Below are 26,279 nucleotides of genomic sequence, written 5' to 3' on the forward strand. Positions count from 1 at the left end.
CACTTCAGCAGGAGGCTTGAGTTCACATTTGTGTTTGTAGTTTATAGTTATGTACTCCTGGTGTCACTGACACTTGGAATGGTTTCCATCCTAATAATGATGCCCAGGAAAGGATTCAGCTCTCATGTTATGACATTCCTGAATGGACATTCCTCAGGAACAGTTCAAAGTTCTTAATTCTCACGTAGTTTCTGGTTTTTTGTGTGTCTGTAATTGATGTGTTCTGGAAATCATAAATTTCTGTAGTTTTTTTCTAATTCTATAGAGAGTAATGTGGGCAACGTAGATCCAAGTTACTGCTGCTTGTGTGTGGTGTCTTTACGGACACAAAGAAAGTGGAAAACCACTGAGAGTGCCCAGGGAGTTGTAAACCTTTAAGCTGAAAAATAACAGAGCAGGAGCAACTACTTCTGGTACAGCCAGAAAGTCTGAGAACAATAATTTATTTCCCAATTTCTTTGAAAGAGCTGTAAAGTTCAAAAAGAGACACAACAGAGCACCAGCAGCATTAATTCAACTGTAATTTGAATTAGAACTACTGACTGTACAAAACTGGTATAAAATCAAAGGCCAGAGCAGTGTGTGCAGCTGTGAGCTGTCAGCCCTCCTTATTGCCACGGCTGGGACATTCACACCAGGGCAAAGCCCCTCCATTGCACAAACCATCTGCACTCCTGCACAGTGGAAATTGCATATTTCTGAAATTCTCAAGATTCTGGAATGGTCAAGTTTCCAAGTGAGCTGGTTCTTATCTTAAAATCCTCTATTTCTGGAAAATGAACTGGTCGATGAATTCATTCTGGTCCGCTTCGATTTTGCACAGAGTCTCGTACTCGATCCGGTACCTGCAAGAGAAAAATGGTCCAAGGCCCCCAGCTGTGGGAGGGGGGTCAGTGCAGCCCCCCAGGCTGTGGGAGGGCAGCTGGGCTACCTGTGTGACCTGCCACTGGACGCAGCAGCTGCACTGTCACACTGTGCAGCTCTCAAGGCTGTTACAGACGTGCTGGGTTCTGCACTGCCCACCTCGTGCTGCCTCCCTTTGTTCAGCCCCCAAGGCCTCAGGGAGGAACCTGCTTTGGTTCACTGCGGGGCCTGAAGGTGAGTCCAGGCCTGTGGCACATTTCCACCTTTGCTGCAGGTGGGACAGTCTGAACCAACTGAGGGTCCCACGGGGGTCAGCCCTGTGTCAGCCCTGAGCCCTCCCAGCCTGCACAACTCCCCACAGCGCTGAGCACAAACCTCACCTTTCCAGCTGCATCTTCTTCTCAGCTATCAAAGCCTGGAGCTGCTGCTCCTGAGCCTCTCTCTGCTTTGCGATCGACTTCAGCAGGTTCCGTGCCCCGATGGCCTGGCAGGAGAGGGTGGGATGTGCTCAGGGGGTTTTGTTAAGTTTTTTAGCCCCTTTCCCTCCCAGCAGGTTGATTCTGAGGTGTTTCAGCCGTGCCAGCAGTAAGGGAAGGTGACACCGATCCTGAGGGGTTGGGCGGGTGAGGCCTTTGGGGCCTCCCTCAGACACAGGGAACAAAGTCCCTGACCCCTCTGGACACACAGAGTGGGCACTGGGAGGGAGGGACAGAGCTGGTTTTTTACACAGGGCAGGGCAGAGCACACGAGAACCCAGGAATTAACTGCACAGTACCTTCATCTTCTCACTTTCTGCAGCTTTGGCCAGCTGGTCAACGAGCTCAATCAAGCTGCCCACTATTTTCTGAAATTCTGCTGTTTCTGCAAAGAAGAGATTGGCAAGTGATACCCAGAACAGCCCTAAAGAGGAGCAACGCTCCTGCTTCGTGGTAAAGCTTTTAGATGCAGCTTTATGTTTATAGAGTTTACTGTAAACAGCCATGTTTTAATATTTTCCTCGGAGTCAGATAAAAGGGGTAAGAAAAGAGGGAAGCCCTGGAGCGTCCGGGGGCGGCCCGGGGGCCCTGCGGGACTCACTGTCCACGAAGGCCCGACACTCCTCGCGGAGCTGCGCCGTCTGCGCCGCCACCTCGGGCTCCAGCACCCGCAGCTTGTTCAGCTCGTCGAAGTGCAGCCCCGCCGAGCCCAGCGCCGCCTGCGCCATCGGGGCCGAGCGGCCCGAGCCCCCCGCACCCTCCGAGCGGCCCAGGACGGTCCTCCCAACACCCCCGGCCCCTCCGAGCGCCCCAGGACCGCTCCTGAGGGCAGCTCCTCCAACACCCCCGGCCCGGCCCCGCCTCCGCCGCGCGGGGCCCGCCGGGAGCCGCGGAAGCTCTTCCGGGCCGGCGCTTCCCGGGGCGGGACGGGGCTGAGGGGTGTGCGGCCGCGGGGTGAGAGGGGTGCGGGGTGAGAGGGGTGCGGGGTGAGAGGGGTGCGGGGTGAGAGGGGTGCGGGGTGAGAGGGGTGCGGGGTGAGAGGGGTGCGGGGTGAGAGGGGTGCGGGGTGAGAGGGGTGCGGGGTGAGAGGGGTGCGGGTGCGGTGCCGGTGCTGATGCCGGGCCAGGCTCCCGGGCCAGCCTCCCGCTGCCGGGCCCTGCCGTGTTCCCCTGCCCGGCCGGGCGGGTGAGCGGCCCCGGTGCGAGCGGCCCCGCTGTGCCCAGCCGGGTTCGGGTTGTTCCTCTCCCGGCGGTGCCGAGCGGGGGTTGTTCCCTGTTCCCTGTTCCCCACGCGGGGCAGGAGGGCAGGGCAGGAAGGAGGGACGTGGGGAGTTTTCTGCCGTGTCAAAGCGGGTAATTAAAGGTCTCGCGGCTGTTTGCAGCCAAGGCCCCACAGCTCCTTAACAGACATCACTTGTAGCGTTTGCTTAGTTGTAATAAGGGAGTTATTAATTAGGAATAACGTTGTGTTTTAGGTCTAAGTTCAGCAGTTCTTCCAGTCTCGGGCAGTTTTAAGACACCATTGTAGCTGCCAGGTAATTAATTGTGCTGATGGGTGGTTGTGGGGCTTTTCTCTGTTGAAAGCTGAGGTGGGGTAGGAAGGAAGGGGGATGCAGGAAGAATAGCAATGGAGTTAACAGGTGGTATATTTGTTTATAAAGGTCACTCATGTGCCATAAGCACAGAACAGCGAGAGGGAGGTATTTGTAGTCTGAAAGAGTTTAAGAAAAACCAACAAAGAAAAAACAACAGAAAAAACCCCAAAGAAAAACAACAGCCAAAACCTTTTGAGACAATAAGTACTAGAAGAAAGATAGGTAAGAAACTTGTATTTGCACTTTTCTGGTTAGAGAACTTCAGGTGTGGCCTGGCAGAGTTTCATTCTTTTATTTGTTTCCATTTTGAGCTTATTGTGGATGAGAAGGTAAATGTGAGACTGGGGAGAGGAACAGGTAATATGTGGCTGGCTGTTTATTTGAGATAGGTACTCCAGAGAGTGGGTGTACTTGATGGGGAGTGGTGTTAATTTTTTTTTTTTTTTAAATTAAAACTACATTGACTGTTCAGGGTTCCAGGATGGAGGAAGGAGAGTTTCAAATGAAAGGAGTAACCGGGAAGTGGAATGTTAATGATCCAGCCTTTCAGTGTTGAGGCATTTGAAGAGACATTTGTGTCTCCAGTTAAAAGTCAAACCAACATCAGCAAACCCTGCTCAGGGAGATGCACACACAGCCCAGCTGAAGGAGGGGCAGGAAGCTCTGCCCAGAGAGTTGTGTTCTTTTGGGAAGCTGGGGGGAGCTGGATTCCAGCAGGGTTTAGGCCTGGCCTCCAGTGGTGTGTGGTGTTTGCAGTGTTGGTGAAGAGGAAGTTGCAGGAAGTCAGGGGAGTTTTGCACGGCTCAGAAATGTGGCACAGCCGTGACTTGGCTGGTTATGTCACTGCAGGAATTGTCTGAAAGCTGGCTCGATGTTGTTTTGTCACAGCGTGTGTGGCCGTGTCCTCGGGAGTCTCTGGCTGTGCCCGTCGGTCGCGTGCCCACCCCATGGCAGCACTGACCACCCACTCTGCCCACAGGTGATGAGCACTCCATGCCCACCCCATGGCAGCACTGACCACCCGCTCTGCCCACAGGTGATGAGCGCTCCATGCCCACCCCATGGCAGTGCTGACCACCCGCTCTGCCCACAGGTGATGAGCGCTCTGTGCCCACCCCATGGCAGTGCTGACCACTCACTCTGCCCACAGGTGATGAGCACTCCATGCCCACCCCATGGCAGTGCTGACCACTCACTCTGCCCACAGGTGATGAGCGCTCCGTGCCCGTCCCCGCCGGGACACGCGTGACCGCAGCACCACGGCGGGGCCCGCCCGGCCCACGCGCTGCAGGGTCATCATCTACCTCCAGAAGGACATGTCTGGGGACACGTGCCTCGCCCTGTGCCCCGGCGCGGGGCCCAAGCCCAAGGCTGGCAGCTTCAAGGGGGGCAGCCTGGGCAACAAGTACGTGCGGCTGAACGTGGGCGGCTCCCTGTACTACACCACGGTGCAGGTGCTCACCAGGCACGACACCATGCTCAAGGCCATGTTCAGCGGCAGGATGGAGGTGCTCACGGACAAGGAAGGTAAGGGAGGGGCTGCTGCTGTTGACAGTTTTGTAGAACAACCGGGTTTTGGTGGTGGTTTTTAAAATATCTTGACTACGCTCTGTTAAGGATGTAGGGAAAGATGTGTTCCAAAAATGACTTGGAACACTAGGCAGCCAGCTCCCATTGATGCCAGCAGTCCTCTGGCTTTATAGAAATGTGCTCTTTTGTTACCAGAATTAACCAGGGAAGGACTGGGCCTCTTTCCTGCCCTCACAGCGTCTGAGCAGATTGCTGGTGGTGTTGTAAACACTGAACAGACAGTCTGTGGGTTGTCATTTCTGTCACGTCGTGCAGTGGCATCATTCAAACTGCGCACATGGGGAGGGACGTGCAGTTTTCAGCTTTAAGGCTCAGAATAACCTGGCTTGCTATGTAGAAAATTCCTTTTTTCCTCCTGCCAGCAGCATGTTTCACTCGTGGCTCATGGTGCTGTGACGGTGTTTGGGGGTCAGTCAGGCAGTGTGTCACCTCCAGCTGGACACAGGATATTGGCATCACAGATCTCAGATACATTATAGAGAGCAGAACAAGCAGTTTTGTATAAGAGCCTCAGCCTGAATGGAAAACAAGGGTCATATTCTCCAGTTGGAGCTGTGAGAATCCAGCAGGGGTTTAGCTTGCTTTCCTAGGTTGTTTTCTGTACCTAGATCCCAAAATAACACTTTTTTTATCTGTTTGCACATTATGGGAAAGGGTTTGGCACTGCATTAGGTCCTCTGCCTGCGTGCATTCTGCTTTGTTGTTGTTTGGCAGCAGTCAGACATCCTGTTTCCTGGGGAATGTGACCTCAGGGATGTAAAATTGCAAGAACTGTCTGTCTGCTACTGTTTCCTGTGCTGCATCCCCTCTGTGCTCCCTCCTGATGTGTCTGTCGTGTTCTTTGCTCCTCTCTGGGGACTAGAACAGCTTTTTTCCTACACTGTGTTTTCTGGGCTGGTCTGCCTTTTAGCATCTTCAGAACACTTCTCTCTCTAACTCCAAACAGCAGCAGAAGATGTGTTTGAAAAAGTGCCAAATCCGCCTTGTTAGGCCACAGAACTTGTCTTGAATCTACCTGTTACAAACATTTGTGAATTCTCTTTTCTGGTCCTTCCTTGGTGCACAGTTTCTGCCTGTCCAACAGCACAGTGCAGCACTGCAGGTCGGTTCCTGCAGCAAGCTCTGTGCCTTGTGCTGGAAGCTGAGTATTTTTGTCTCGAGGCTTTGCTTTTGGGATGCTGGAAAGCAGTGGGGACATCCAGACAGTACCAAAGGGGTCCCACTGTCAGGTTCTGTTCTGGAACGAGCTTCAGTTTGCTCACAATCAGTAGAGGCTTCTCCTGGGGGAAATGGGAGAGGTGTCCTTTGCAGTTTCAGGAAACCTGAGGCTTGTTTAACCTCTGCAAGGAGCTTTTTCTTACCTCTGGTGTTGAGGTGACTGAAATGTGTTGGTTATTTTTCAGGCTGGATCCTTATAGACCGTTGTGGGAAGCACTTTGGAACAATTTTAAACTACCTGCGAGATGACACAATTGCACTTCCAAAGCACAGGCAGGAGATCAAAGAGTTGATGGCAGAAGCCAAATACTATCTCATCCAGGGCTTAGTGGACATGTGCCAAGCAGCCTTACAAGTAAGAACAGAAGTAGCCTGTGAAGTGTTTTGTGGGTGATTTGCCTGTAAAATTTAGTTAAGATAACTTTAGAGATTATTTCATGTCCTCAGAGGTGGCAGCAAGTCTGAGATGTGTAAGATATTTCCTCTGGTGTGAAATAAAAGAGCAGAAAATATTTCCCAGACACCTCCCTCCCCTCAGGTTAAAACACAGCCTGGAGGGCTGGTGTGGGTCTGGCTGAGCACCTGGCACAGACTCAGAGTCCACGATGCTCTGGCTGGCAGAGCACCAGCTGCAGAGAGGGCAGCTCTGGCTCGTGCCTGCTCTTCAGCTCCAGGACAGAGAGATCCTATCCCTGTCTCCTGAATTCTTGGGATGCTCCACTGCAGGGCCTCACCTTTCCAGTGGGTCCCGAGACTCCAGGGACAGCCTTCCCCCCATCAGCTCTGAGTTACCTGGTGGTGTGAAATAGTCATCCCTGAAAATCCTTCCCTTTTAACTAAAACTACAACAGATGACATTTGTCTAAATTTCCTCCAAGTTACATTCACTTCTAATTAGATAATAATTATAGCCAGAATGGATTTGAACCTCCAACTTTTTAATAAGCTTAGCCCAGAGACAATATATATAATTTAGTCTTAAAATTGTGAAATGAATGTTTCTTGCAGGACAGAATTCAGTAACTACTGAATACCTCCCATACTGGGTTCAGCATACTGCTGGTGTCACTGAAAGAAGTGCAAAACCACACTGGCAGTTGTTCTTCTGGCTTAGAATTCAAAACCTGGCTTCTACAAACAGAATGTTCTGAGGCTTCCATGTTAGCTATGGAGCTTTTCTGAGTCTGCTGCCAGAGGGATCTGGGGGCACAGCTTGTCCTGCACACACTTGGTTGTGGCTTTTGTGTCCCAAGGGCTGATGCCGTGTTGGTGACACCCTGTTCTGCCAAGTGTTCAGAGGCTGATGTTCTATGCTGCAGTGGTTTGAGTTGATTAAAACTAGTGCAAACTCCCTCTATCTTTTTCTTCAAGAAAGGATGGAATAATAAACCCACTTAAACCAAATATGACTAGAGACTGTCCTTGCTATAGCTGAGGACATCCACCTGCATCCCAGTATTTCAATTACTGCTGCCTTCTGGGGATAGGGAATCTCTGCTGTGATTCTGGGTTGCAGATCAAGGTAAGCTATGTGGTTACTATAGCAACCCAGAGATTTTTTTTTTTTTCCTGTGCATCACAGCATTTGAGAACATGGCTGGAGGGGACAGCAGCAGCAGTGTTAGCTTTAGCATTTCTCTCTTATTTCCTCTTTCTTCTCTTTTTAAAACAGGACAAGAAAGACCTGTATGAGCCAGTCTGCAGCATCCCTATTATCACCTCTCCGAAGGAGGAAGAGAGACTGATAGAGTCATCACTGAAAGTAACTGCTCCTAACAACTATGAATTTATGCTAATTGTATTCAAACACAGAACTTACATTTTCTGCTTTTCTCTATCTCCCAACAGCCTGTTGTTAAGCTGCTTTATAATAGAAGCAACAATAAATACTCCTACACCAGGTATGTCTGGTTGTTTTCCCTGCTGTATTGTGAAAGTTTCCCTTTGGCTATAGGAGTGGAGTAGGATGATGGATGACCTAACTTGGCTGCTTTTGGTTTGGGTGGGGTTTGGGTTTTTTGCTTACAGCAATGTTCTTCCAGCACACACTGACTCTGGGCTTTTGCTGTGATCAAGCCAGAGAAGTGCAGTGAGCCTGGGGTTTGATCACCTCAGAGTGTCAGTCAGGAGAGTGGTGAATAGTTGATGTAATTGTTTAGGACATTGTGCTGTCATTATTAATTATGTAGCCTGACCTCTGAAGGCTGGTGTGTTTGCTCACAGGGGTCAGAGCAGTGTATTTGTATCTGAAATGGGCTGTTACCCCTCTTTTCTTGGCAGCATATGACAATGAGTCACTACTTATTTGCATTCTGCAGTTAGATCAGCGCTTACAGCTGGTGGAGCAGAGGATAAAATGGGCAGAGATGGCCAGTTGAAAAATCCTCTTCCTGCTTTTGGTGCTGTGTTTCAGTAACTCAGATGACAACCTGCTGAAGAACATCGAGCTGTTTGACAAGCTCTCTCTGCGGTTCAACGGCAGAGTCCTGTTCATCAAGGATGTGATTGGGGACGAGATCTGCTGCTGGTCCTTCTACGGGCAGGGCCGCAAGCTGGCCGAGGTGTGCTGCACCTCCATCGTCTACGCCACCGAGAAGAAGCAAACCAAGGTAACGGAGCTTCCCACCTGTCTGTTACGGGATAGAAATCACGGAGTCCCAGAGAAACAGAATGTTCTGAGCTGGGAGGGACCCAGAATGTTCTGAGCTGGGAGGATCGTCAAGTCCAGCTCTGAAGTGAATGGCTAGCATGGTGAATCCACAGTTTCCCTGAATTTAGGAGTTAACTTCTGATTTCTAGGAGTGCAGGCAAGGTGACCAGGGTTCAGCATTAAGAAGCAGAGATACTGTTTTCCCTTCTAGAACAATCTAAAAGAAGAGGTGAGGGAGGTGGCCTGGTGGTGGGAGTAATCCTCTACCAGGAATTAGTCTGCTTTGTTCATTTGTTTCCCTCTCTTTGTAACGTGTGTCTCTTTATGGCTCAAGTGTCTCTTCACGTGCGGGTTTGTGTTCCAGTCCCGTTGGCCTGGGCGGGTCAGAACAGGACGTGTGCTGTCTGTTGTAGGTTGAATTCCCCGAGGCACGGATTTATGAGGAAACACTAAACGTCTTACTGTATGAAACCCCACGGGTCCCTGATAACTCCCTGCTGGAGGCCACGAGCCGGAGCCGGAGCCAGGCGTCGCACAGCGAGGACGACGAGGGCTTCGAGCTGCGCGACCGCGTGCGCCGGATCCACGTCAAGAGATACAGCACCTACGACGACCGCCAGCTCGGCCACTAGTGCTGAGCCAGGGCAAGCCTTGGTCAGGCTGGGCTCAGTGTGCTTGGAGCAGGATCAGGCAGCAGGGAGGGATCACTCGGGCTCTGGGGATTGATCTTCATTTGGCGTCTTGGCTCCCTGGACGAGCAAACGGGCGTTTGTGCGCACGGAGCACCACTGAAGGCTTGGAGAGCTGAGGTGTGAGTTCTGCACCACGTGCTTTGCCTACAGACTGTCCCCTCTGCCTGCCAGGGCAGGGGTGAGATTTGTAACACTGGTTCTCAGTTTGGGGTTGCTTTCCTATCTCACAACTCGCCGGTTTCCCGCTTCCTGTGAGCAGTGGGGTGGCGCGGTTTGAAAAGCTTTCTCCAGACACCTGCCCCTTCAGGGCCTTGCATGATGGAACGTGCAGTTTTTAAATCGAGACACTGAAGAGAGAACTCGAACGTGACTATGCTTGGCAGACACTACATGTGATAACCCCCAGGAGAAATGGTTGGCCAGCCAGCTGCCAGCAGTCAGGTGCACTGCACGTGTGCTTTCTCCCACCCCTTTCCTCAGGACACCTGCAAAGGTTTGTGTTTCAGGACAGCTCCCTTTAAAAGTCATCGAGTCCAAGGCAAGCTCTCCCAAAGTGACAAGAGCCAAGTCATCAAGCAACCTCCCCTTGTGAAAAATGAGAAGTCTTTGAAAATTTAAATATGTATGTAATGACTTGTCCTGGGAGATGGAGAAATGAGTATGGAGAGGGAAGAAGCTTCAAGTCAGCAAACTTGAGCAGATTGTGGCAGGGTTGCCCTTGTTGAGGCTTGTGACAGTGAAATCCTGTTTATATAAACAAGGACAATCCATGGAATTACTTTTCCATTAGTTTCCTCCTGCAGCGGGGGAAAAATTGCAGTGGCTGGGGAGGTACAGGCTAAACAGTGTTTTATAAGGCTACATCATGTGAATTCAAGTTCTGTGTTTTAAATCACTTTTAGAGCATAGAACTTGAAGTGGAAAGAGAAGAACAGGCATGAAAATCTTGTTCTAGCAAGAAACTGCAAGGGGCCTTGGGCACAGGAGAGAGGTGGCTTATACTGGATTTTAAACCGAAATAATCACTTTTATCCTGAGTGCTTGGCTGGGTGCTAATTGTACAGGGCACTTCAGGAGGTTGGAGTCAAGTCTGCTCTGCAAATTGGGTCTCTGGAAACAGCTTCAAGTTTAGTATGAAAAGCCATTACTGTATTTTTAAATGTTTGCTTGTATGTCTGAGCTCTGGGTTGCATATTCCAGTTTCACCACTGTTATTAATGGTTATTCCTGCTGGCTGTCCACTGGCAGCAATGGATATGTTGGATATGCTGCTCTTGTGTTCCCATATTGTACTTGGCCATGGAAGCTCCAGATTCCATGAGGGTTGGTCCTGAACTGCTTTGGCCAGTGCCAAATCTACCTGTAAGATTTAAAGAAAATTACTGCAAAAGCCTACAAGAAAAAAAATCTCAAATTAATGCAGTGAGGGATTGAGATGTAGATGGTTTGGGAGTACTGGAAGCAGGGGAGGGAACAAAAAGATTCTTTGCACTCATTGAGGTTTTTGAAAACAGAATTGCTGGGGGTTAATAAGAAAACACTAATGGCTATAAACTTTCCGGATTTTCTTGCATGGCCAGGCCTCTACACAAGGCAGGATTCACTTCTTTCTCTCACATTCAGGAAGCAGCACTGCACAGAGATGCACCTGCCTTGTGAAAGGCCTCTTGAAAACTCTAATAACCTCTTCTCTTTTATATTGCTCTCTGTAAGTTTTTGTTTTCCAGCTGTTATTCTGTTGTGCCAGGGAAAATACATCTGCTGAGATTAGTTTAGGCAAAGATTTTTGTGGTATTTCTGTCTAATTCTGCTAGAGTGTGATGTGGATTTTTAAAATTTTTTCCCTCCAGTGATGGTATTTAATTTGAAGCCACCAGCAGAGGCTGCAGTGATAGAGTCTTTGTGCTGCACTCAATAGGTTCAGTTTATTCTCTTGTGCTTTTTCCATCTTGTAACAAAGGCTGCTGCCATTTAAAATCCACGTGTGGCACTTGTTTCTTGGAAAATGATTTGTATTATTTTTTTCTTGCTACTATCATAGTGAATGTTAGCAGGTTAAGTGATGCTGGTAGCCTTGCAAAACTGTGTTAAAAAAGTTATAAGCATAAAAATGTCATATTTGCATTTCTTTCCTCTGGGGAGGACAGGTATGGGAAGGAGGGTGTGAAAGTGTCAGATCCATGTGCTGCTCCAGAGGCTTTCTGTGCTCCCAGGAGTCATTAATGAAATGGATCCAACTTGTGAATTATTACACTGTAAGAAACAGAGAAAAGCTTGTGTTTTGGTTTAGTTGGTTTTCTGTCCCTGTCTCCCATAGCAAACAAGTAGTATGAATTTCTGATTTGAATTTAGATTAAATTAACCTTGAAAACAAAATGTTTTGAGAACCATCTGGGTTGTGAGAATCTTCTGCCAAGTGCAAAGGAACTTCTTGGTGTTTGTGGAATGTGGAATCTCAGTAAGAAGTGTCAGCAGTTATGTATGTGCTAAAAATGTGCAGATATCCTTTTCATTTCACTTGAGAGTCCTTGTCTAGAACTGCTCCAGCACAGGATGTTACTGAGTGTACCTCACACCAAAATCATGGCTGTGGTGTCTCTGACCACCAGGTTCTGATAATTCCATGATGTAACACATGCTTTGTATTCTCATCTTAATCAGCCTTTTTGTGATTGAAGGCTGTGAATTATTTTGAGAGGAACATTCTGGTTGTTCTAGAACATGTTTTTACATGTTCTCCTGGTGGAAAGGAGAAGCAGCAGCACTGAGCAGGATGATGCAGGTTAAAGGCAGCATTGGTGGGTTTGCAGTGGGCTGCCCATTGCTCGAGGGAACACTGGCTGTGCTGCCTGGGGGTCCTCTGCTGGCTCTGTGTTAATGAGGTGCCTGGGAGTTTGGGGTAGCCTTTGGGAGGAAGGAGAGGCCTTTTTGCCTCATTTGTAGGGTGTGAATTCTGACTGCATTAACTGGCATTCTTCCAGGACTCACTGTCCTCTTCACTCCTGAATTTAAGCAAACCTTTGAGCATTCAGGCAGGCTGAGGCAATGAATGGAAACTGTTCCCTGCCATCCTTGCCCAATCCTGTGCTAAAGGCTGCAGTGCCAACAGCCTTGGTCCTTCTCCAGGGAAGGGGTCTCAGTGACTGGGGAACAGATATTCAGGATCAGTGTTAGAGGGGAGAGCTCTGCAGGCAGCAGCTCCAGCCGCTGATGAACGCCGAGACAAAACTCACTGCTTAACCTTCACCTTGACATTTAGTTTTTGGAACAGCAGACATTTATCCTGCCATGATGTTCCACTCCAGCGACTTTTATCTTTTGCGGTTCTTGGTTAAAATGGAGGATAACTGGCTGGGACTGGAAGGCATTGCAGGGGGCAGTGGTGTCACTGAGAGCTGCGTTGGAATGGGCAGTACTTACCGTGGGCTTGCTTTGACTTTTATTTTATTTTTTTTCCCCTGAGGGTTTTTAATTTTCAGACCCAATTCCCTCGAGGCAACACCGATGAACATAGCTGAGATGAACTGGATGGGTCTGGCCCAGCAGGCCCTGCCCTACACAGTTGGATTGTATCTTCTGACAATCCTTGGCATTCGACCTTCTCAGCCAAATTCCACCCCCGGTGCTGTTGGCAGAGCCGAGGTGTCTGTGGGAGGGGAGTGGGCACCAGTCCCACTCCAGCTCTGTCACTCCCTCGGGCACACAGGGCAGGATGTGTTTTCTGTATATGTGTAATTTCTCCTCATCTAATAAAGTGGTGATAACACCCTCCCCTACCTCAGAGGGATGTTGTATTAATTTGTTTAATAGTAGTAAAGGATTCCTTTGGATTTCTATAATATTTTGTATCCAGAATACAAGTATGACTGCTGATCTTGTTTAAACTGACATTCTGTGATCAAGTTGTTTTCTTAAAGCATCAGTCTTTGTTTTATTTTTATGTCTAACTTTTTTAGGGTCAGTCTTACCCATGAATTACTTAGTTAATGCAGTAATTAATTAGGTGTTGATTAAAGTGTTTTATCAGTGCATTAAATGGAAATGGAACACTAATTTTTAATAAAGTGTTATATTTTGTCTTCTGTGATTTGATCCCTACCTGTGATTTGGGATTCCTAAAGCACAAAAGTGCTGTGGCTGTATGTGGATTTGGGATCACAGGGACACCTGTGTGTGTCCAGGTGCTGGGATCAGCTCCGGGCTGGGATTACAGGACAGGGGGATCCATGTCCCGGGGAATTGCTCCTGTGCCCTGGGATCACTCCCATCCCTTGGATCTCTCTCCCATCCCGAGCTCTCATTCCCATCCCTGGGATCTCTCCCCTCCCTTGGATCTCATTCCCATCCCTTGGATCATTCCCCTCCCTTGGATCTCATTCCCCTCCCTTGGATCTCATTCCCCTCCCTTGGATCATTCCCCTACCTTGGATCACTCCCATCCCTGGGATCTCTCCCCTCCCTTGGATCACTCCCATCCCTGGGATCACTCCCATCCCTGGGATCTCTCCCCTCCCTTGGATCATTCCCCTCCCTTGGATCATTCCCCTCCCTTGGATCATTCCCCTCCCTTGGATCATTGCCACACCTTGGATCTCACTCCCATCCCTTGGATCTCACTCCCATCCCTTGGATCACTCCCATCCCTTGGATCTCCCTCCCCTCCCTTGGATCACTCCCCTCCCTTGGATCACTCCCCTCCCTTGGATCTCTCCCATCCCGGGTCCCCTCACGCGGTCCCGCCCGTCGCTCAGCGCCCCCCCGCGGCCGTGCGGGGCGGCCCCGCCCCCGGTGACGTCAGGCCGCGGTGAAGATGGCGGCGGGCCCGGGCCGGGATCGCCGCCCGCGCTGAGGCCGGAGCCGCCACCATGAGCGGCTCTGCGAACGCCGCGAAGGAGAAGCTGCTGTGGAACGTGAAGAAGGAGGTGAGGGCGCGGGCGGCCGGGGCTGCGCGGCGGGCACGGCCCCGCGCTCGGCGGGTCCCTGCAGGGAGCAGCCTCGGGCTCGGGGCGGGCGGACGCGGCCGGTCCCCGCGGGAGGCAGCGGGGTGTCCGTACCATCCTCCCCGGGCTGTCCGTGCCACCCTTCCCGGGCCGTCGGGGCGGTGCTGCCCCGGGAGCGCCTGGGGGGGCTTTTCCCAGGCGCAGCTGGAGAAGGGATGTGGCTCTGCAGCTGCGGCAGGAGCTGCCACCGACTCCCGCTCCCGGCTCCCTTTCCCGGAGGGTGCGTTCCCCGTAGTACTCGGTTTTTAGGACCTTTCCCTGGCTGTGAGCTCCAGAGGAGAAAGGGGGGAATCGGCGGTAAAGAAACGTGTTCCTGAGGTCACCGTGGGCGAGCCGAGCCGGCTCCCAGGCAGAGCCCTGGCAGAGGTGCCGTGTCTGGCGCTGCCCCCGCGCCCCGGGCAGGGTGAGTTCGGCGGTTCCCGCACACTCCTGTGGGACCGGGCAGTGAGAGCCACGAGTGCACAGGGGACGGGGACCGAGGGCTTGGTCACACTCGCACTTGGGCTCCCTCGCAAGGTGCCCCTCACCGGGTGCTCGGCAGGACGGACAGACAGACAGACAGACAGAGGTCCTGCGATGGAACCGGGCGGGAGCAGCTCCTGCCCAGGGTCCCGAGTGCCGTGGCAGGAGGTGCCTGTGCCGTGCACATGCCTGGGACCACGGGCACCTCTGTTCCAGCGGGGACTCCCCGCCGGGAGAGCGGCACCGCTCCCGCTGCCCCCGGTACCGTGTCCGGTGGCACTGACCGTGTCACGGTTCTTACACAGGAGTGGAGGTGTCCTGTGGCACCGACCGTGTCACGGCCGTGTGCGGCTGCCCGTTCTTACACAGGAGCGAAGTGGAGCTGTGATGTTTATCAGTCACAGCGAGAGCAAGTATTTCGAGCAGGTACCTGCCCTCCTGCTCCTTCCCCTCCCCGGGTGCGGCAGCAGGGGAGCGGGATTGATCAAAGCTCAGCTGAAAAGTTATTGCAATGGCCGAGGTTCCTGAGCCCGACTCCTGTGTCCTGATGTTCGTTAGTGCTGAAACCAGAACACATCAGGAGTCTCAGTCAGCATGGGGAGATGGAAGGGGTAGAGCAGGGGCAGGCATGTATGATATGTATGCAGAGCAGCAGGACCATGTCCTGGAATGACCAAGCCAGCCCCTGGATCTGGAGCAGGTGGTACCTGCTGCTCACCTGCTGAATGCAGCCAGGAACCTGCCACTTGGATTAGAAATTTTAGCTTAAACTACGACTTTTGAGCCAAGACAGTGTAAGGTTTTATTTAGAAGTGAGTGTGCTTGTTCTCCTGGGTAACGTTTAAATATATAAATAAACCTGAGAATTGTTTTCCAAATCTGAACATTACAATCTTGTGCTAATGTACGAGATGGAAAGTGAAATGGATTTTTGTGATCCAAGCCAGCTCGAGCTGAGAAGAACAAGTGGTATGTAATTAAAAAATCTGAGGCTAATTTGTTTTTAAAGTCTCTAAAATGTTTTTAATTGGACTTTGGCTTTTAAATTACTTGAATAATGCTTAAAAGTGTTATTTGTATCTTCTGTGTCATCTGCATTTTTGTTTTGTCATTGATCTGTTTTTTCCATCTCCAAATCCTCACAAATGCTCTTTTAGAACATGAATAGTGGCTTGGCTTTTTGGGGTTGGCCAGAGCTTTCCAGCCTAAAATAGCCATGAGAGCTTTTGGTGTCTGTAAGCAGGTTGAGGTAACACCTCTCACCTGTGCCCTCACAATGTGTGGCCCCTGTCTGTGCTCACAGTAAGAAAATGGGCTCAGGAGGCAGTTGGAGACACTGAGATGGAGATTTTATTTGTCTTAAGTAATCAATTGATGGAGGCAGGAATTGAACACAAGCCACTTGTAACCACCCACCAGATGATGCTGCCCTTAATGACTGTAATTAACTTTTTCCGATAGAATTTTCAGCCTCATTTTTTATGCTGTGTGACTTTTCACACAGCCACTTCTGCCTGCCTGCCTGCTGTGTGCTGGTGGGCTTGCTGGGAAAACCTGACTCATCCATGGCCATTCTCAGAGCCATCGTTCCCTTCTTTTGTCCTCTAAATCCAGGCTCTGCTTCCCATTAAATTATATTCCCATAACCTCAATATCCAAAGGAGTTCAGAGGCCACAGATTCTTTCTGTGTGCTGTTCCACCAAGCCTGTTAAAATTCAGTTGTCTTTGCAAAACATATAACTATCATCTCCAAAGTCACTCAGTGCAAAGTGTTGAGTTTGTTTTGCCTCACCCTCAGCTAAAATTTCTGCATTTTTCCTTTGGGAAATTTAATGCTGTTTGCTTTTCCTCAGATGGACTTTCAGTTCCCACTGGTAGGGAATGTATTTTGTTGGCTCTCACAGAAAGGAAGACATGTAATGTGTTTTGAAAATGTAACTCTGCTGGGATTCATGCTGAGGCTGCTTGGAAGTTCACGTTTCAAACATTTATCTCTCTCTGCAGGAAAATCTGTTGTGACAAGCAGAGTCATAAAACGGGCTTTTCTCTGGCCATTTCCTTCTGCCTCCTGAAATGGAGGGGTTTGCCATTTCTGGATTTAAACAGAGCACTTTCTAGCTGTGAAACAAACAGGATAACAATAACCTGAGCAGTTCCACCCTGAAAGATTTCAAAGTGCTTCAGAAACAAAGTGTCCCAACTTGCACCTGAAATGCAACCAAATCTGGGCAGAAATACAGTAGTTATTGAACAGCTTCTCTTTGCACCAACCAGTCCTTCATCAGGAGTAAGAAGGAGTCAGTGCAGCAGGAGCTGTTGATAAAGGAGATAAGCAGTGGCTGTACAGGCTGAAGGAGGCACAGGTGCTGGACATGAGGTTTTCTCCTTTGAGGAGAAAACACTGTGGGCTTTAACTGTGGTCCTGTAACTTTATGAGCACTATTCCTTGCCATTTGTAAAGCTTCCTTGTAGCAAAAATTTAAAAATTGAACATAAAGGCATTTCTTTTGTGTACTTTTTTGGTGAAACTTTCTAAATAATCCATGTATTGTGATGTATGTCTGGTGTTTGACTGCTTCTGAAAGTTTTGGCCGTTGTAGGATGTGGGAGAAGGTCAGAGCAGTGATCCATGAAAACATGGTGCAAATGCTGAGCAGCTTCTCTTCAGGGAGCTTGCTGTGCTTTACCTGGATAATGCTGCCACAGGATCTTCCTTACTCCTCAAGTGCTGAGATCTTTCCCTGGGCAGGCAGAGCTGTCCCTGCTCTGCAGTGGTGGGCAGTGTGGTGCCCGTGAAGTCCCGTTTCCAGGGGGAGCAGGGTGTCCCTGAGGCTGGTGTGGTTCCCTGGGGCTGCCTCTGGCTCCTGGACAGACTGACACGCCTGTGCTGCCTCTGTGCTTGTGCTGCCTCTGTGCTAGTGCCACCTGGCAGTGCAGGTGACAGCCTGGTTACTCTGTGTGGCTCCTGTATTGGCTTGCAGGGGAGGCACAGAGAGCAGGAGGGATGTTTCCAGGGCAGTGCAGGGAGCTGGTGTCACACCTCAGCCCAGGCTCTCCCTCCCAGGGGCACAGGCTCCTCTCCAGGCTCTGGCTGGAGGCTGCAGCCCTCCCTGCATCCTTTGCTCCAGCAGCAGCTCCATAGGTTTTCTGGATTTCCTGACCTGTGCAGGTGCATGGGTGACTGGGGGGGGGCAGGTAGTGGTGTTTCTGTTAATGAGATTAATTTACAGTTTGGTCAGGTCTGCTGGTAACTGCCAGTGGGTGTGTGTGGAGGCTTGTGCTCAGAAGGCTCCATTGACAAGTGCCTCCCCAGAACAGAGGCACAGCAATCCCTACAAAGAGCCGGGCAAATTTGCAAGGGAATAAAAGAAAAAAATAAAGGCTTGTGTTCCATTTGATGAGAAACATTTGCTTTAGCTCCCTGCCTGGAGCATCCATGAATTACGTGGCAGTGAGGGATGACGTGGGATTGATGAACACTGCATTCCAGCTTTTGAATCTTCTCATCTCCTGTCTATGCCTTGAAAATGTTTTCTAATAACATTCACTCACTCTCCAGAAAATGCATGGAGCTTGCTTGGATCCAGTGGCAGTTGGGAACACACCAAGTGCCTGCTCTGTGCTCTCAGCTCTGGAGTCTTGGGTTTGACGTCTGCTGGGAGGCACCGGATGGTGCATCTGAAACCATTTTCTTTCTCAATTTTTATGCACTTTAAATTTTTTGTTGACTGGAATTGAAACAGGCAGAGCTGTGCTGTCCTGTCCCCAGGGCTGTGCTCTGCCCCCCTGCTGTTATTCCTCTGAGTGGTTTCAAACCTCTGCATGAGGTCTGGGACAAGTGCTGTTGGGTTCCTGCCAAGGCAAGCAGTCACCAAGCTTGTCCATCAGTGCTGCCAAGGGCAGTGCTGAATACCCAGGATAATCTGGATGTGAGTGCCCATCCACGAGACCTCCTCACACCTGTGCTTCATCCTTGATACCCTCTTACTCCTCCACCTCCTGCTGCTTCACTGTGAGGTCCCGAGTTCTAACAGCCATGTCAGAAATGCTGCAGGAGAGAAACAAATTGCCTTGCTCAGAGTTTATATTGTCAGGCCTCAGGTGTGAGCAGCGAGCCAGGTTTTATAAAGTGCAAAGCACTTGCTTTGAAGTCCTCAGCTATAAAACATGTTCTACTTTCAAAGCCTCTTACTTATTTGCTTTTTCCCCTCCAATGTTTTCTTTGCAACTCAGGGGGTTCCTGTTTGATAAGGAGCACAAATTCTGGAGGATCCACTTGATCCAGAATTTGGGGCAAGGCGAGTACCATGTGTTGAAAGGCTCGTGCAGCAAGTGCTGGAGCTGCAGCCTTCTGGCAGCTGGGCTGGGGGTGTACGAGTGGGCACGGAGGCCTCAACATGATTACTGGGGGAAGGGATGCTTGGTTACAGCATCCAGAATTGGCCTTGCAGAGGAGGAGGAAGCCCCTCCAAACTGGAGAAAGCATCTCCATAGGCAGCTGCAGAGCCCAGCTGTCAGTGGAGCACTGCACCTTCTGCACCTTCCCACTGCACCTTCTGCTGTTCCAGTGCTGAGTGGGAAGGCTCCAAACCTTGGGACCTGTCAGCACCATGGAGGAGTGGGACCCAGCCAGCCCTAAATGTTGGAAGAAGAGACTGTCTGGTTGTCTTCTGCCATGGTACCACTTACTTTCATATACTTCTTTAGGCAGAGTGTCCTAACCCTGTCATTATAGCTCCCAAATGAGAGAAGCCAAAAATGGTGGTGGATTTGTATATGGAAGAGAGCAAGCCTTCTGTGGCCAGGAGGAAATGAGTGTCTGATAAATGAGTTGGTGGAGGCAAATAGTTTTCATCTGGTGTCAGGCTGAGGAAGCCTTTGGGGAGGAATAAGGTAGCAGATGAATGGAGGGTGAGTGCAGCCTCTCACCAAGAGCCTCATTGTAAGATTTGTCTGTTTCTTCCTTAATTTTTGAAAGTCGGTAATTTACCCTGATTTCCCTCTGGAGCTTGACACATCAGCCCTGAAACTGGAAAAGAGCTTTGTTTTAAATCGTTAAGAAGTGTGATAAATGTAATTTTATTTGCTGTAATTGTTAAATCGTGTCTTGAAGCAAAAAGAGAAGGCACTGCCTTCTCTGTAGGTTTTATAATAATTTTGTACAGTGTTTGGTGCAGCAGAGCTTTGAGGGCATAAGTTGTAATTGCTGTGGCATGTGAAGTCCCCAGGCAGGAGGAAGGTGGCTGTAAAGCCCTCTAGGGCTGTGTGCCTGTGTAGCTCAGGGATGTTTTGTGCTTGAAAAAGAGCAGAAGGGCACAAGTAGAGAGGGGACATGGCAACACATCATCTGGTTTCATGAGCAGAAGGAACTGTGTGCGGGAGGGCCAAGGGTGAATCATGAAGTTTTGAACAGCCCTTTGGAACTTGTGCTGGAGAAGTTCTTCAGAGGGTATGCTGGGCATGCTGCAATAATCCAGCCTTTTATGGGGGCACACCCCAAAGAGACCTGTCCTTGTTCTGCCAGAGGTTCCCTCATCCCATGATAAGCTGCTCAGGTTTGTCTGTCCTTTCCCTCCTTAAATCCATCCTTCCCTGCAAAATGTGATGTGTGTGTGAGTTGTGAGTCTGTTGGTGATGGGGAAAAGGCAAGCAATGATTGAAACTGAAACTCCCAAATGCTGTGCTGGTTTGTGTGGAGATCATACAGTCCTTTCTCTCTGCTCCTTTCAGGTAAAGCAGATCATGGAAGAAGCTGTCACTCGGAAGTTCGTCCATGAAGACAGCAGTCACATCATCGCCCTGTGTGGTAAATGTCACATGGAACACCTAACAATACCTAACCTTACTTTTCCTCTAGAAATGTATTTTCTCTGCTGTCAGAGGTAAATGCAGGGATTTAGACGTTAGAAATCATGGTGTTCAGGCCCATGCCACCTTTTTATATTTGCTACATGTGTGTGTACATTACATATCATAGAGTAACTCCTACTAAAATGTCATTATCCAAGTACCAGGCCAAAATGACAGGTGATTTACCAGGAAGCACTAGTACATTAAATAATGTGTATTTGGAGGTAAGACACATCCCAGAGAATACTTACCAAAAGGTGAAGTTTTTACAGATATGGGTTAAAATCTGGACGCCTTCCACCTGAAAATACTTTGTTCTCTAAGTTGTCTCAATGTGTTTGAAGAATAAGGTGTCTCATTTTGAGGACAGGTGACACAATCCAGCTCTAAAGAGCATTGAAAGAGCTGTTGTCTGCTTAAGCAGAAAACAATGAAAATCTCAGTGAGTTTTCCAGCCAGCATTGTGCCACTGGCTGATTGGCCAGTGTTTCAGATCTTGACAACAACTCTGTGCTCTCCCCTTGCTCCAAATGCTGCACTACATAAACAGTGCACTCGAGGCCTGGGCTATGACTTTGTGGACATTCCAGTATATTTTTCATATAATCAGTGAGCCACTGGGGACTTTTCCTTAAATAATATTTTGGAAGTGACATTACCAAGAATTAGAAAGAAAATAAGATAGATAGATAGTAGAAATAGTGTTCTACATTGTGTACACCAAGAGCAGCTGGTATTCAGAAGTCTGTGAATTGATCTAAGTCTGAATAAATTCTAGAATTTGATGGTGGTTTCCCTGTTCCCTGCAGACCTAGACTGATGTGTGTGTGGTGGTGATGGAGTGATACACCATGGGTGGGAGGATAAAGGATGGTCCAGTGTTGGGTTCTCAGTAGAGGTCAGCTTCAGAAAGCTCACACCCACTGCTCCTTTGGAGACTAAGCCACTGCTTTCAGTGCCTGAGAAGGAACTGTTGAATGGAGGTTCAGCAGTTCTGAAATGTAATCCATCATTTACTAGGGCCAACAAAAATGTAACACTATTAACCAGACTTAGTGTGTGGAGAAACATCACAGCAAGATCCTGCTGAGAATGAAAGCTCTGTACAACTGTAAATATGTGTGTTGGCCTGGGGATTCTTGGCTGCTTTCTCTGTGCTTCAAAGGGAAGACAACTGGGAGCGATGTGGGAGTGATTGGAGAACAGCCATAATCCCAGCACTGCTGAATCTCCCAGAGCAGGGCATTTGCAGCCTGCCAGCTCCCCAGTTAGGTGTGATGCCAGTGCAGAGGTTAAGCAGAGGGGAAGTTAGATTTGGCTTTGGCTGGAAGTGGACCATTCAGACAAGGAAGGATTGACACACATTACTGACAGCCAAAGTCAGAGAACAGTAACCTTTCCTGAAAGTGATATTCCAAAACCATTGGAATTCTGGTTTGCTCTGCTGTGCTTCACCAGCCTGTTGCTGTTGGCAAGTTAGCTTTGACTTACAGCTCAGGAGCACTGATTCATCCTGCATGCTCAGTGCAGGAATGGCAGCTTTGACCACGTTTTCTGGCTAAGGTTTTACTGCAGTTAGTGCAGACTGTAGCTGTTTCCTCCATTGAGTTTGTGGTTGTGTTAAACATTCCCCTTTTATCTACTGTATGTTTGTACTATACAGAGGAGAAAAAGTAACTGTGGGAAATGGTCCCAGGACAGGAGGAGGTGCAGGATCCCTGAGCCAGTGCCCTTGCTGCAGATTGCCTGTGTGATCCAGAGAGCTCCCAGTGTGGTCTGCCTGGTCCCTGTTCCTGAAATCCTGTTCTGGAAGCTGTGCTTGGTGTAAGGCAGCTATTTCTGTTAGACTCTACTTGGCCAAAATTAGGAATACTGTAAAGTGTTCTTCACGTGTCTCTCTTCCTCCCACTGTGATTCCAGTTGGTTTTGTGTTCTGGATTCTTCAGTGTCTGAAGAACTAATAACTCCATGAGCTGACTCATCATTGCCCAGCCCGATGTTGCTTTGAACGTAGACCTTGATTAACTCTAAACCAGCAGCAGGTGAAGCTGAATGTTCTGTTTTCTCTTTGGCTGATTGAATGGAGAAACCCCTTCCAGCAGATTTGGCTAGCAGCTCCTGGCTGGGGCTCTCCTGTGTGTGCAGTTCTCTTCCCTCCCCCACTCCAGTTTCATGTGCCTCTTCAAGAGGTTTTTCCCTTCTATTTAAAATAAGACTGCCTCAGTACATGAGTCATTTTCAGTGAATCTTTGTTATAAATATAGAATTCTTGTGAATCATTTTACTCTCCTGCAAGGCTGAGTTTAGCAAGAATCTCTTAAATACATGATAGTTGATTTTCAGGGTCTGTCTGCATCAGTAACTGAACATTTCCTAGCTGCCCCAGGTCCTAGATGGCTGAAAGCAGTGCCAACATTTTCATCCTTATGAGAAGTACAGGGAGTTCTGTATTTGTTCTCAACCCAGTGGATAACCCAGTTACATCCCAGGGGCTCTTTCATCCCCCCAGTTTCTAGAAGATGCAGCTCTGTGGTTTGGAGCTGTAGCAGCTCCGTTTGGCCTCTGCAGCAAGGCTGGTGTGTGCTGTGGTGGGACAGAATTCCCCCTTGCCTTGGGCTGGGGTTGCTGTGGGGTGTGCTGGGACAGAATTCTCCCTTGCCTTGGGCTGGGGTTGCTGTGGAGTGTGCTGGGACAGAATTGCCCCTTACCTTGGGCTGGGGTTGCTGTGGAGTGTGCTGGGACAGAATTCCCCCTTGCCTTGGGCTGGGGTTGCTGTGGGGTGTGTTCCTCCGGAGGTGTGTGCTCGGCCAGGCTGCAGTGACACAGGGCTGTCCGTGGCATCTTCAGTGGCTGGTGCTTCTGGGAGAAGCTGGATGTGGATGTTTCCAGCCTGGGTTCTGTGGAGACGTTTCCTTGGGAACGGCAGCTGCCATCCCTGACGTGGGGCCTGGCTGAGCTGAGCAGCTCTGCGGCAGGATTGCTGAGCCCTCCTCCTGCGGCCCTGCTCCCCCGTGCCCGAAGCTTCCATGCTGCAGGTGTTCTCGCCGGGAACACCGACCCTTCCCGGCTTCTGCACTTCTGAGGGAAGGAGGAACAAAAAGGAAGCTTTTCTCTGTCTCTCCAGCTACCTGAAGTGTATTTACAGGGTTTCCGGTTCAGTGCATTACACTTGCTGTGTTTGTCCAAAAACTCCCTGCACTTTGCTGAGCCTTTTCTGTGTAGTTGTCCATCTTCAGGTCTGACAGTAACGTGCTGCTTTAAGCAATTAAAAAACTCCAGTCAGCTTCATACAGCAAATACACTGGAACATGCTTTATTCCTGAATGTCCAAGACACTGTTACCTGAATGACAGTCTTTATGTTTTTAATATATAGTTTGAAATGAGTCTTGGCAGTTTGTTGTCTTTGAATAAATATTTTGAGTGCATTAAATGAAATAATCCTGAATTCCCATGCTGTAAGCTAATTGCCATAGACTTCAGGTGGCTTGTTGAGGGCTGGGATGTGTTACAATCAAAATATATGTTGTTTAGATGTAAATCCAACATGCCTGCTTGGCAAAGGGAATGTACTTACTTGGAGGAAGGTTGGCACTAAACATGAGTGAAAATAGTAACTTGAGCACTGTCAAACATGCAGAACTTGACTTTTCAATCAGATTTCAATTCAAATTAAGGAAGGGATAAACTGCACTAAAAGCTTTTTTTGGCCTGAATAATAAATCTGCTGCCAGTAATTAAACCCGCTAATTAAAATGTACAGAATCCCTTTGTGGCTGAACTGAGAAGGCCAGTTCTGATTTTGAGCTGCAGAATGGTATTTAATGTTGTGCCTGGGGCTTCTTGTAAACCTTCTTTGAGGATGGCAGGTCTGCATGGCACATGTCCCTTGGGATGTGAGTGGGTGACTTGCCCAGCTGCCAGTCCAGTCTGCTCTGGAAGCAGCTGCCTGTGAAACCTTTGGTAGTTGCTGGACACGGTGGTCGAGGAGGGTGTGTGAGGAGGTAAATGGATGGGTGAGGAGATGAATGGATGGATGGATGGATGGAGAGGTGGGTGGGTGTGTGAGGAGATGAATGGATGGATGGATGGATGGAGAGGTGGGTGGGTGTGTGAGGAGATGAATGGATGGATGGATGGATGGAGAGGTGGGTGGGTGTGTGAGGAGGTCCATGCACGAGAGGTCCACACAGCAGCTCTGCAGTGCTGTGAGTGCCCTGGCCAGCTCTGCAGGGTCCATCCTTTCCTTTGTGGGTGACTTCCACATCTATAAGCACAATGTGCCAGGTAGTAGGTGAATATTATCATACTGCTTCTTCTCAGTACAGTTTCTCTCCTGTGCTCCTGTCGGTTGTGCAGCAGCTCCTTCAGCTTTCCTGTGTTTCCTTCAGTCAGTGAGACTCGAAAAGGTCTTGACTCGGGCCAGGTTGTGGCAGGTCAGAGCTGGACTCCAGGCTGAGGATGAAAATGGCTGCATCTGTGAAGCACTCCTGAGCTGGCATTATTGGTCTCATGTTGGTGCTCTTGCTCTGAAGCTCCTACAGTGTCTGTGTACATGAGGACTGCACAAGCATTTGTTGTTCTTGGAAGCAGAGCGAGGACAACTGTCACCCACAACTGCTTCTGAGATGTCTGTGCCTCAGGCACAGACTCAAGTTCCACACTCAAGACCTGATGTGTGGGCCATCCGTTGCAGTTTCCTTTCACAAGCCCTGGGGCACTTACACTTGGATAATCATCTGTGTAAGATGCTTCCTTCTTGGAAAATAAGTAGAGGGAATTGTTATTTGGAATAGCTCTGAGTCAGTCAGGATCTGTTCACAGCAAAAGGACTGGTGTGTTCTGAGAAACAGAACACGCTCTTGGGTCCTCTTCACATTTTAGCACCAATTCAGTGTATAACAGGATTGCAGTTAATGTGCAAAACACTGAGACTGGACTTTCTATCCAACAGTTTGTTACTCCCCAGCTTCCTAAAGCAGATGAGTACTCCACTCATTCTGGAGGTGGGAGGCAGTAGGAAAGCAATTGTGTGGCTGCATTTTCTGGAGCCATGTGCTTAGCTGGGATCTTCAGGGCCTGTGAATGTTTGTAGGAACACAGTCAAAGAGCATCGGCTGAAGTCATGGATGAGTCTCTGTCAAAGCTGGCGGTGGAAAATTGGGAGTCCTTTGAACATCAGTATGGCTGGTGACTCCTGGAGGTATTTTGGGGATGGAATGATGTGTGAGCTGCAGGAGTGCCCGGCAGTGCTGGTTAACAACCTCCACTGACACAAGGGTTAACCACAACAATGTGTTAGTTGTGCGACTGTTGCCTTCGTTGGTTGTATGATGACTTGTTATCCCATTTTGCACAAAGTTAATTGTGTTTGAAAGAGAAGATCTAATTAGGAACCCATGACTGCATGATGCTGGAGCTCATGTTCTGTTCTCGTTCAGGACCTGAAATCCAGGCAATTATCAGAGTCACCAAACGTCACGATTGCCAGCCCCAAGCCATGAAAAATCATGAGTCAGAAATCTTTTCCTTCATGGCCCTAAATTACAAGGCTGGATTAAAGTTCATGACAGGAAAATAAAATCGGCTGGGGAATAGAAATGTATCTCTTGAGGACATTTCTTACCCAGAGATCCTTATCCAGTGGCTTGCTTCAAGAGGGTACAGCTTTCAGAAGAATATCCAACAGCCACAACTTGCAGTAAAGTTGTGGAAGGCAGCAATGTGGGAAACTGTTGGGTTTTAAGGCAAGAGGTAAATTCCTGATAGAAGCCCTTTTCCTGCCTCCTGTTTAAAATATGGCACCAAAGTGTTGACAGATGAAAGGAACTGGAGATTGACATGGAGCTGTTCTGGACCTCATTTATGGAGTGACCCCAGTGT

General features: G+C 49.3%; 3 protein-coding genes across 10 annotated transcripts in view; 2 read left to right on the forward strand and 1 right to left on the reverse strand.

Moving 5' to 3' along the window:
- Positions 1-413: 413 nt before the first annotated feature.
- Positions 414-2,210, reverse strand: IFT20 (intraflagellar transport 20). Its single transcript, XM_032707271.1, has 4 exons — positions 1,942-2,210; positions 1,640-1,725; positions 1,245-1,348; positions 414-845 (listed from the first exon to the last, which is right to left on the reverse strand). The coding sequence occupies exons 1-4, from the start codon at positions 2,066-2,068 to the stop codon at positions 764-766; spliced, it is 399 nt and encodes a 132-aa protein (XP_032563162.1). The 5' UTR covers positions 2,069-2,210; the 3' UTR covers positions 414-763.
- Positions 2,211-2,243: 33 nt separating this feature from the next.
- On the forward strand, positions 2,244-13,171 carry TNFAIP1 (TNF alpha induced protein 1). 2 transcript variants are annotated; one of them, XM_032707283.1, is made up of 7 exons: positions 2,244-2,294; positions 4,142-4,461; positions 5,928-6,097; positions 7,415-7,504; positions 7,591-7,643; positions 8,156-8,351; positions 8,806-13,171. In XM_032707283.1, exons 2-7 carry the CDS (start codon positions 4,251-4,253, stop codon positions 9,022-9,024), a joined length of 939 nt encoding a protein of 312 aa, XP_032563174.1. In that variant the 5' UTR covers positions 2,244-2,294; positions 4,142-4,250; the 3' UTR covers positions 9,025-13,171. The 2 variants fall into 2 exon arrangements, with proteins under 2 accessions (XP_032563174.1, XP_032563176.1); XM_032707285.1 differs by lacking the exon at positions 2,244-2,294 and adding an exon at positions 2,546-2,874.
- Positions 13,172-13,871: 700 nt separating this feature from the next.
- The window catches only part of SGSM2 (small G protein signaling modulator 2), a 42,178-nt gene continuing 29,770 nt past the window's right edge, over positions 13,872-26,279 (forward strand). For 4 of the 7 annotated variants that reach the window (XM_032707277.1, XM_032707279.1, XM_032707281.1 and 1 more), the window contains exons 1-2: positions 13,872-14,006; positions 20,278-20,353. In XM_032707277.1, coding sequence (XP_032563168.1) covers positions 13,950-14,006; positions 20,278-20,353 — 133 coding nt within the window. In that variant the 5' untranslated portion in view covers positions 13,872-13,949. The remainder of the gene's footprint in view (positions 14,007-20,277; positions 20,354-26,279) is intronic. The other 3 variants (XM_032707276.1, XM_032707278.1, XM_032707280.1) reach the window with 1 other exon arrangement.

Source organism: Chiroxiphia lanceolata, chromosome 20 (assembly GCF_009829145.1).
Source record: "Chiroxiphia lanceolata isolate bChiLan1 chromosome 20, bChiLan1.pri, whole genome shotgun sequence".
NCBI lineage: Eukaryota > Metazoa > Chordata > Aves > Passeriformes > Pipridae > Chiroxiphia > Chiroxiphia lanceolata.